The sequence below is a fragment of the Lathyrus oleraceus genome, chromosome 3 (assembly GCF_024323335.1).
Source record: "Lathyrus oleraceus cultivar Zhongwan6 chromosome 3, CAAS_Psat_ZW6_1.0, whole genome shotgun sequence".
NCBI lineage: Eukaryota > Viridiplantae > Streptophyta > Magnoliopsida > Fabales > Fabaceae > Lathyrus > Lathyrus oleraceus.
Window position 1 is genome coordinate 65,805,520 of NC_066581.1, and position 12,100 is coordinate 65,817,619.

General features: G+C 34.1%; 1 protein-coding gene across 1 annotated transcript; it reads right to left on the bottom strand.

The window, feature by feature from the left end:
* Positions 1-9,630: 9,630 nt before the first annotated feature.
* Positions 9,631-10,923, bottom strand: LOC127132576 (short-chain dehydrogenase reductase 3b). Its single transcript, XM_051061531.1, has 2 exons — positions 10,675-10,923; positions 9,631-10,588 (listed from the first exon to the last, which is right to left on the bottom strand). The coding sequence occupies exons 1-2, from the start codon at positions 10,686-10,688 to the stop codon at positions 9,808-9,810; spliced, it is 795 nt and encodes a 264-aa protein (XP_050917488.1). The 5' UTR covers positions 10,689-10,923; the 3' UTR covers positions 9,631-9,807.
* Between the last annotated feature and the right edge of the window lie 1,177 nt (positions 10,924-12,100).

The following is a 12,100-nucleotide window of genomic DNA, read 5'->3' on the forward strand; positions in this document are numbered from 1 at the left end:
AAAACTCACGGTGGATCAAATTTATGTGGATGATATTGTGTTTGGTGGGATGTCAGATTAGATGGTCGAACATGTTGTTAGACAAATGCAGTCTGAGTTTGAGATGAGCCTTGTTGGAGAGCTGACCTATTTTCTTGGGCTACAAGTCAAGCAGATGGAAGATTCTATCTTTCTATCTCAAAGCAAATATGCTAAGAACATTGTTAAGAAGTTTGGCATGGAAAATGCAAGTCATAAAAGGACACCTGCTCCTACATATTTGAAAGTCTCCAAAGATGAAAATGGTGTTAGTGTAGATCAAAGTTTGTACAGAAGCATGATAGGAAGTCTGCTACATCTCACAGCAAGTAAACCTGACATTGCTTTTGCTGTAGGTGTTTGTGCTAGATATCAAGCTGAACCAAAAGTCAGTCACATAAACCAAGTGAAGAGGATACTGAAATATGTCAATGCCACCAGTGACTATGGGATGTTATGTACTCATGGGTCTGGATCCAGGCTGACTGGATACTGTGATGTTGACTGGGCTGGAAGTGCTGATGATAGGAAAAGCATATCAGGAGGATGTTTCTTCTTGGGAACAACTTAATATCATGGTAGCAAGAAACAAAATTGTGTGTCCCTATCCACTGCTGAAGTTGAATACATAGCAGCTAGGAGTAGTTGCTCTCAACTGGTTTGGATGAAACAAATGTTGACTGAATATAATGTCACACAAGATGTCATGACATTGTACTGTGACAACCTGAGTGCTATAAATATTTCTAAGAATCCTATTCATCACAGTAGGACAAAGCACATTGATATTCGTCATCACTTTATTAGAGAACTAGTGGAAGAGAAAATCATTGCCCTGGAGCATGTTACTACTGAAATGCAATTAGCTGACATATTTACAAAGGCTTTGGATGCTAATCAATTTGAATGTTTAAGAGGGAAATTAGGGATTTGTATTCATGAGAATTTATAGCAATTAATTTGGAGTGGAAAAGGTAATAAAAATATTGTCTATCCACTTAAAAGAAAGTGCCCCATTTATGGTAAATCATTACCTAGTATTGGAACTACCATCTATACCATTTTCACACGCAACCTCAGCACAACCACTTTCATCTTCATCAAACTTTATCGACCACCTCTGCTAGGGCAACAAAAATTCTTTCACAAGTTCAACAAAATGTCACAACATCCTTCATCTTCTGGTTCTAAACCTACTCACAAAGCAAGAACACCCTCCATGGATTTTCTGGATGAAGACATTTTTGAAGTTCTTCCTCTTTCAGTCATCCTAGGCGACGCCCCTGGTCCATCTTCCACTGCAGGAAACACTAAAGGTAACAATTTTGATAACCCTCCCTCTAAGGATGACATGCATTATACTGATTGTGTCATTAGGAATCTGGTCACAAGGATCCTAGATGAAGGACACTCAGTCAAGGGAGTTTCGACTCCTCTGTCTAGAAGGGACCCCTCACCTGAGGTGGAACCTCAAAATGAGAAAGTTGATGATTCATCTAGGTCAGAGAAAGATATTGCTGCAGAAGGAATGTGTTCTTTAGGGAAAACCTTGCCTAGTAAGAAACCTGTAGATGCTTCTCAGTCTAAGAAGCATGACCCTGCTGAGAAGGTGATTGATTTGGAAGAAGAGAGCTCAGATGAGGAAGATGACACCTTGCTTCATCATTTGAAGCCAAGTGTTGCAAAGAGAATGAAAACCAGGAAGGGGAGGTCTGTGGCTGAGATGATGACAGCCAGAACTAGTAAGAAGGCTATTGTTGTAGGTCCTTCAAAATCATGGAGTAAAGTAGAGGTCAAGAAGAGAAAGGTCAAAGAAAGCTCTGGTTCAGAGGATGATGTTGAAGACGATGTCCCAGACATCTCTCCTGTCAAAAAGCAAACTGTTAGAAAATCCCCTGCCAAGGTTGCTGCTGTGCATTTGGATAACATTTCCTTCCATCTGGAAGATGGTGCATCCAAGTGGAAATTTGTAATACAGAGGAGAGTTGTTGTGGAAAGGGAACTAGGAAAGGATACTGTGGAAGTGAAGGAGGTTATGAAGTTGATCAAGTTTGCTGTTTTAATGAAAACAGTTGGTGCATTACCCCAATGTTTTAAAGGTCTTATGAAGGAGTTTATGGTGAACATCTCGGAGGATATTGCTGACAAGAACAACAAAGAGTTTTGCAAAGTGTTTGTTAGAGGAATGTGTGTAAGGTTCTCCCCTACTGTGATCAATAAGTTCCTAGGAAGAGGAACAAAAGGTGTTGTTGAGTTAGAGGCCATAGACAATGAAGTCTGTAGGACAATCACTACTGGACAAGTCAAGGAATGGCCAAGCAAAAAGAATCTCTCTGCTGGAAAATTAACTGTAAAATATGCTATCTTGCATAAGATAGGGTCAGCCAACTGGGTACCAACAAACCACATCTCAACAATCTCTAATGCTCTTGGAAGGATAATATATGCTATTGGAACCAAGCTCAACTTTGATTATGGAAGGTTCATGTTTGAACAAATTGTTAGACATGCTTCCACAAATGCAGTGAAGCTGCCAATTGCCTTTCCCTCAATTATTTGTGGGATAGTTCTAAGCCAACGACCTGGTATTTTAAGCACAAGTGATATCCCCAGTAGAAGAAAGCCTCAAATGTCGGTTCATTACAAGTTACTTGAAGGTAGTCATGTCAATGACATTGTCATGACATCTGCGATGAAGAAGCCAGCCTCTCAAGGTGGCCTGATTGCTTAATTGAAAGAGACCTATAAGGAATTGGAGACTGGGATTATGGTGGCTAAGGCTAGAAAAGAGGCTTTAGAAGTTATGATTAGTAGCTTGGAGCAAGGAGATATGGATAATGTTGGTGAAGCCAAGGAAACAGATGCCCACACCTCAAGTGAGAGGTCTGATTCTCAAGACAAATCTAGTGGTAGTTCTGGATCTGAAGGTGAAGAAGTTGCTACCTCCTCAGAATGAGTTGTGTTGAAGATGGTCCCCCTGTTATAATGATGTGTGTTTTGGATGCTTGGATGCTTTGGTGCTTCCTGTTTAATGTTTGTAGTTTTTTTTGGCAGTCTTGTTTGATGCCATGATGTAATTTTTGGGCTCTTTGTGAGTTCTCTGGATTTCTGTTTATCTCAGCTCATGTAGCAGTGTATAATTATGGTTCTGTACCACCTAACATTTTGTTTTAACATTTTATATGTTATAACATCCTTTGTGACATTCTCTGCTGGACTGATTAACATTTATTTTGTCTAATTGGTCACTTTGGTCAATTTTGACTAAAAAGGGGGAGAAGTTAATATGTGGAGAGCTGCAGTTAATGTGTGGAGAGCTGCAGTTAATATGTGTTGAAGTAGCTAGCTAGGCTAAACAGGTGACAGCTGATGTTGAACAAAATAATGTTCTGTGTTGTATGGTGTTGTTGAAGGAGATGTCTGTGTTGAACAGACTCAAGGGGAGAAGAAGCACTTATGTGTTTATTGTGTGTTTATTACTAGTTGCTATTATAGCTAGTAATTGTGTGGTTATTGCTTATGTTGCTGCTTATCTGCTGATATGTTTTTTCTCTTGTGAACAAATGGACTGATATATGTTTTAGCCAAAATTTTCCAAAGGGGGAGTTTGTTGGTTCTTGTGTTGGCAGCATTTTTGGTAAAACCTAGAGTGTTCACAAGTTGTCACATGTGTTGTCTTGACATAAGATTACATGTACCTGCTGGATGTTTAAAATGTGATTATGCAGGATTTTACTGAGATGTCAGACCCGATGTCATGACATTTGTATACAGAACATTCGGTCTGAATGTTATGTATTATGCGATTGCGTTTTTAATGCAAATCTATGTATGATTGAAGATATGATTAAACGCGCATTCAATCATTAATTACAACCAGATTTACTTATTTTCCAAAGAGATCTAATCAGTTGTCATGAGAAGATATGAATGGAAAATAGTTTTAGGGTTTTATGATGTCCAAGCCAGCCAAATGCTTTTATAAAAAGGACATGGAAAACCTGATTTTATACACAAGAAATAACGAACGAAATATTGAGAGAGAATAAGGGTTTTAGTCTTGTGTGGTCGTGTGAATTGTAAGCCATTCAATTCATCCATGGATGATTGAATTGGTCTGATTTTTGAGTTGTAATTTGTCACTCTAAGCTGTTAAGCATGAGTGTGTGTCTACTTGATTGAAACTTTTAAGTAAGATCAAGTGTGTGTCTTTGAAGAGTGTCTTCTTTTCATTGTAATTCTTGTTTTATATCACTGTTGTGATTGAGGGGGAGTGAGTAGGGTCTCATATCTAAGAGTTCTTAGGTAGAAGTCACACGGGTAGAGATTAGGTGAAAATACTGTAACTTGAAGTTGTTTACTGAGAGTCTTTAAACTGATTCTATTTAGTGGATTTCCTTCTTGGCTTGGTAGCCCCCAGACGTAGGTGAGTTTGCACCGAACTGGGTTAACAATTGCTTGTGTCTCTTGCTTTATTGTTCTTTATCTTTTATCCTGTTGTATTGTTCAGATATTAGTGTCGTGACATTACCTTCGACATCTCATATCTGATACCAGAACTTCAGTAATGTAGTTACACATGAGTTGTGACTTAAAGCCCCTCTAACACGTACCAACATAATTGATCCACCTTTTTTCAACTTTGAATCATTGGGAAACTCAAAAGTCAACTACATTTACATTAACAATTATGTATTAGAAATTGTAGAAAGTGATATTGAATAGATGAAAATTAAAATTAATACCATAACGTCTGCCCATATGCTATCTTTGACATCTGTTGGTGCTTCTTTCCAATCATCTATCAATATAATGACTTTGCTACATCAAAGGAACTCAACGTAACTCTTAAAAAGCATAGAATAATCATTATCAACTACTCTATAAACATATCAAACATGATCGTAAGTTTGCGACCAGAGTTATGGATTTTTGTTAGTCGAGCCAAGATCACATCATTCGTTCCTAACTCGAGAATACCAACTTTCCGTTGTGTAACACCTCTGTTATAGTGGACTTGATGTTCATTGATTATCATTCAATCAATGATATATATTGCATCCTATGCACTCTTAAACATCAAAGAACCACATGTTGTTGCATCTAAAAGAAGTTTGGGTTGTGCTTGAAGTCCGTTGCAAAAAATGTGAGGTTTTGTGATATCATCAAAACCATGACTAAGACACTTCCTCAACATAGACTAAGACACTTCGCAAAGTGTTTTAGTGGAGCCTCGAGCAAACACAATAATTACGGTCTTTGCATCTAAGAACTCGTTATGCAGAAAGAACCGATTCAAAAAATTTTCTTCAAGAATATTCCAGTTGGTCATGATTTGTGTTGGTTGGTCTAGATACCAATCTTTAGCCTTACCAATCAAAGAATAAGGAAATAATCTCATAAAGACAACTTCCTCTTCTGCTTCAGAAGCTCCAAGTGTACCAGCTAATTCATAGAATTTGGTGATGTGAGTGTAAGGATCTTCTTGATAAAGACCGACGAAAGGATTCACGTATATAATCTGAAGTAATCTTGTCTTCATCTCTTCTTGCCTAGCATTTGTAGGAGTTCTGGCCATGTGAGCCAGACGCCTCAGACTGCTATGACATGTCAAACTTCCTACTAAGGGAGGACTTTCGTGGACGATGTTTTTGTTGTTTTCCTCAACCTCGACCATGACATTCTTTTGTTGTTGAGAAGAATTTAAGGTAGAAGTTTCTTTTTGTTGCTTTCGTTGCTTGGCTAATTGTTTGTGTCTTCTATTCTTGTTGTTGTTCATTCAGATCATCCTTTCAATCTATAGATCAAAAAGAAGTTAATCTTCTAGAGTTTTACCTCACATACACATAATTCATAACCTAACCGCACAAGTGAGGGCATGGTAGGTAGAAATATATGTACACTATGAAATGTACGAAATTGCTTAAACGGAAAAAAACCATCGCAATGATTTTAATATCTAAATGTCAATCCCTGACAATGACCCCATTTTGATGGTTGAAGTATTGAAAACATCAAGATTAAGTATTTGTTTTATCGTATCCACATGGACTGATGCGATATTAAATGTCATTTAACAGTTGATATGGTTTAAGTGAGAAATTGTCAAATTAATTGTTTGCATAAAGTACATAATGTAAAACGGTAAATAATAAGTGAAGTTTTAAATATGAGAAATCTTGTTGGGATTGGTTTTCATCCACTAATCACGCATGTATTCTTCTAATAAGTTATACAGAGATTAGTCGTTTGATTAATATTATCATGTATTGCTCTCCATCAGCGTTTATGTCTAAACTCCTGACGAGAGTTCAACCTATTTTTTATTCGACGATTTCTCAGCCTATTAAATAATACAGTAGCATTAAGATTGAATACTATTGTGAATGGTAAACCTAAACCTATGTCAGGAGTTTAACATTTAACAGATAATGATCCTAGATCGAAATTCGAAGAGTATTTCTCAACAATGGTTTGAATCTAGAAGTAAAACAAGTAAACAAGGATAACATCAATATCAATAACCGACTAATCCTTATATAACACCGTGATCATAATGAATACATACAATATCGATGGATTACATCTAATCCCAATAAGAAATAGATTTAGCTACTCACGATAGCTTTGATTACAAATGAGAAGAAAGGAAGATGAATGCGCATCAATGACGATTTCCCGACGATTGATGCGTATCCAACTTGTATTCTTTAAGTCTATGATTACTCCCTGTCTCTTTTCTCTCTTACTGAACTATTTCCTCTAAAAATGTCCACTCCCCCAAAATGAAATGTTTCTGAACTATATATAATGGTATTGCTCTGTTGCTCTCGCCTGGTGAGCTATGACCTCGCCTGGAGAGCCACCTTTCTTAACTTTAATGTCTTTTCCAACTTAGCATCTCAAACTTCCCTATCTCCCTAGGCGAGCAAAAGTCTCGCTTGATGAGCTTCCTCGATGCAGCTTCGCCTAGCGACAATTGAGCATTTTTTACTAGAAAGTTTCTGACATGTCTCGCCTTGCTCTCGTTGTTGCTTCGCTGGGCGAGATGACTCACTTGAGGCTCGTCTGACGAGAAAAGTGATGTTTTGTTTCTATTTCTCCATGTCTGAGCCTCGATAGATGCTTGTTGGGCGAGCTCTCGCCTTGGCCTTGCTAGATGCTCGCCTGACGAATATGCAAAAACTTTTTTTATTTACTTTGTGTTTCCATCTTGGTGGATTTGTAAATTTCTGCACAATAATAAAGAGATCAAACGACATCACAAATATATGTATCAAAAACTTAATTCTATGCAATACTTGGGGAGTTCAATGATAGAACATGTTAGTTTGGGTCAATAAGTGCCAAGTTTTCATATCGATAACTACTATCTTTTGGCACTTATCAAGAATCTGATAGCACACAAAAGAAGCAAACACATCGAAATGAGGTTCCATTACCTGAGAAGGCAGGTTGCGAATGAAAAGTTGAGCCTGGAGCATTGCAGATCAGAGAATGAGATTGTAGATATAATGACGAAGGTTGTGCATGTTGAATTGTTTAAGAGATTAAGAATAATGATGGAGGTAGATAGCTTAGACACAATGAATTAGGTGGTGTGTTAAATATATAATTCTTTGTTTCGATGTCAAAATTGTGTGTTTGTATTCAACGGTTGTCGAAATTAGGTTGTGTTGAACAAAGTCTGTATTTGTTATATTTGATAAAAGTCAAAATATAGCCTGTCGAATAATGCAGTCAAAGCATGCAATTGTCGAAAGAGTCGACATATGTCGAAATAGTTAACTTAGCTTAGTTTTAGTTGAGTTAGTTATTTTGTGATTACTTGGAGTGCAAGTAGTCTCTTCTATAAATAGAGAGGAGCTCTATTTCATTTGTAACGAAGTAAGAACAAACTAAGTGTAAAAGACATTGTGTAGATTTCGAAATCACGGTTGTTATTAACACACTTTACCAAACACTTAGAATGCAGTTCGCGCGACATTACATTCTTTTTCCTTTTCCTCTAGAATTTCTCTTTTCTCTCACTTTCAATTGCATTATTTTCTTCTTTAATTTTCTGTGTAATGTAGAACCATCTTACAACAAAATAGTGGTTGTTTCACTTGAGTTAATGATGGAGAACAAGAGGCGTATTCAATCAGAATGATTGAATCTTGTTCATCAAAATTGATTCGATTAACTTCAAGATTGGAGTTTTCCAAACAAAGATCACACATTGTCAACTTCGTTAGTCGAGTAAAACTAAATTCAATATGTCAAATAGTTATTTCGATAAGACTAATATTTTGCTATTAATATCAGAGTTGTAATTTTTTTTCAATTGACATAATCATTCAAACAAGCTTTTCATGTATTTTTATCTCTTTGGAGGAGATAAAAAACTCGTAAATGAGGGATATCATTTCTTTTTTGGTGTAATCACTTGATTAAAAAGGAATGACATGTGACATAAATTAGCCGATACCCGACTAATTTTCAAGTTTGTTAACAAATTTGGTATGCCCGTTGAGACACTACAACTATAACCTAGAAATTTCAGTTGATTAGATCACCACTTTCCTTGACGTTAAATGAAAAAACATTAGTAGTATGTATCATCAACACTATTTACATTCAAGTTTTTGACTTTTTTTAAATGATTTTTATAATATAACATAATTTTAAATAAAAAAACTTATGATTTTTTTTCATAAAATTTTTAAATAAAAATTTAATTTGAATACAATTCTTAAAATATATTGAAACTCTTTGAATATCAAAATTTTAAAAAATTCTTTAATTTTAAAACTATTTTAGATAATTTTTCATAAAATTTATTTTTGAGATATAGTTTTTTTAAAACAACTACGAGTTCGACTATGTTTTGGTTTTTCAATAATATATATTTATATTATAAGATGTTAAAATTAATCTTTCAATTTAAAAAAATAAATATAAAGTTTTTTATAATATTTAAAAAAAAGATTTTATATAATTCATTTTTAAAAATACAAATAAAAAATTTATTTCTTTTAAAAACATACTCTAGCATCTAAGATCGATCTAAACGATCCACCATCAACATTGAAAACACCCACCTCCATACTTCCTCTCAATGCTTATAGACACATATAAAATGATCCATCAGAAACCTCAAAGTTTGTGACCATGTCTTTCATTAGACATTAGATCAACACCTGAACACATATCATCTTCTATCAAGTCTCACAACAACAAAGTTTAACTGACATATCCCAAAACCATAAGTTATACAAATTGAGCAATTATATAGACAAGTTGAACTTTCTTTATTGAATAAAATATATCCAAACACAATAAAAACCACCAACATCTCTGGTTCCCTTGTCTCAATGTGGTCGTTCTTAAGTTATAGTGCTAATAACTTCGTAGAAAGAGTGACACAAAATGTGGCACATTGCACAACAATAATTATAAATAAATCTTGCATAGCAAGAAATGGGTGGCACAACATGGGAACAATAAAATAAAAAACTTAGAGAAAGTGAGTAATAATGAGGGGCAGAAACAAGCTAAGAACTAAGAACCTTCCCTTTAACACAATAATAAGAAATCACAAAACAAACAAGCTTTCTAATTGAGCAAAAATGGTCAATGAACTTATAATTTTTCATAAAAAAATTAGTACATTGGATCAAGATTTACTAATAAAATGAAAAGTTCGTAAAATTCGATACATAAAACATATAAAAACATATCAGAAATCCCAATGACAGTGTAATTTTGTTAAAAATATATTCGTGATCTGATGAATTCACTGTCAATTCAAACATGCTCTAACGTAGTAGTATTACGAACAACCGATATGCCACCATCAACAACCAGGTTATGGCCACTGATATAAACAGCTTCATCAGAAGCAAGAAACAAAGCTGCTTCTGCAATATGCTTAGCCTTCAACACAACACCCTTCAAATTAGCATTGCAATATGTACTAGCTTCAACTTCATGAGGTTCAAGATTGTAAGCTCGACACGAAAGCGGCGTCGCAATTCCATAAGGAGAAATACTATTAACCCTAATTCCATAACCCCCAAGTTCACTACAAGCAGATTTCACAAGTCCTAAAACAGCATGTTTTGATGTAGTATAACCATTAGGACCTGTTCCACCAACAGAAGCAGAAACACTAGTAGTACATATGATCGAACCGCGTATCTTTTTCTCAACCATGGCACGCGCCGCGTGCTTGATCATAGCTGCTGTTCCAACAACATTTGTAGCCATAGTTTTCTCAAACTCGCCCAGATCGAGCTCGAGTATTCCTGATAAAGAGCCTATTATTCCTGCATTACTAAACAAAACATCAACGCGACCGTGCTTTTCCAACGCAAAGTTAACCGTTTCTTCAACGTGTTTTTCGTCTCTCACGTCACAATGATGATATGTTACTTTTTCTGAACCTATTGAATCTGCAACTTTATGACCTAATTCATCTTGAATATCTGCTGCAATAACAAATGCTCCATTTTCGACGAATAATTTCACCGTCTCTTCGCCTATTCCACTCGCTGCACCGGTTATTATCGCCACCTTACCTTCCAACCTGAAGTTTTTCATCATAATATCATTCACAGAAAAAATAAAATAAAATGAAAACATATATATCAAACTCTAGAGAATTAGAGATACCTTTTTTGCATCATTGTTGATGAATAAGAACTCTATAACTTTCTTGATGAACTCTCCTTAAAACCTGGAAATAATGTGACTTTTATCTTAGTAAGTAAATATCAAAATACTAAGCTATATTTATAAGGTTTGTAGAGTGCAAAGCTCGATAAAAATGACGGCTAATAATCATCATTAAGCATTAAACAAATTGTCTTATTGATCTAAAACATGGAAAATATTCTAATCACATGTTTCTTGTAAAACTATTGCTTTCTTTCTTGGGGGTGAAGCATTTTCAATGTATCTATATAATGTGCATTGATTATTTAGGTGAATTCCACGTTTCCAACTAGGCTATAGCATATAAAATTCATTGAAGTGTTTGGAATCACATGGCTTTCGTCGTGCTTTTAATGTATAGTTGAAAGGTCAAGCATTACAACTCGTATAATCTACACAATAGTATTATTTGACTTTTTGATGGAATCATATAGTTTAGACAATTTGATTTTTTTTTTTCAGTTGTTTAGTCTATGATTATGCTTGTGTAAACTTTAAGATCATATAAATGGTCACATTTTTGTTTTTTTATGATTGATTTCATTTTTAAAAGTTACTCAAACTATAGCTTCAAAAGGCTATTGTAAGTTTCATTTTTTTTTACATAAAAAAAAGTTTCCGTTTTCTTTTAACATTACATATTTTTATTCAAAACATTATAAAAAGTTTTTTAAATTAAATCTAAAATATTTATTTTTAAAATGTTATTTTGAATATTTCATAATTTTGCTATAAATTTTATTAGATATTAAAATTTAAAAAATCTCTTAAATTTAAAGTTATTTGATGTAACTTTTCATAAATATCATTTTTAAGATATATCTTTTTGAAAAAATTTATGATTTTGGTTATGTTTTAATTTTTAATAATATATATTTATATTATAGGATGTAAAAATTAATTATTTAATTTATAATAAAAAATTTAAAAAGCATTTTTTATAAATTTTTTTTTTAAAATATTTGTTTTTAAAGTTAAAATAAATGGACCCATTGTAGATCTAAACAAATCAGAAACTAATTGCATTAAATTTAAGTAACTCCTTCCATTCCAAAATAATTCAAATTAAAAAATTTGTATAAAGAAAAGGGAGGTTTTTTTTACTGAGGTATCTTTACCATAAATATAAAAGCGAAATATTTTGAATTGAAATTGATGTGAAAAATGAAAAAAAAGTTAAAAGTTGAATCACACGAAAATTAAATTTGATGCGTAAGATAAAGAAAAATCACAATTAACTAAAGGGTTTAAGCATAATAAAAATATAACAGGCGAGCATATAAAAAAATTGTTTACTCAATTTGATCAAACATAATACTCTTTCTTCGAGTCATCTTATTAGATCCCTATTGACCTCTCTCTCTCTCTCTCTCTCTCTCTCTCT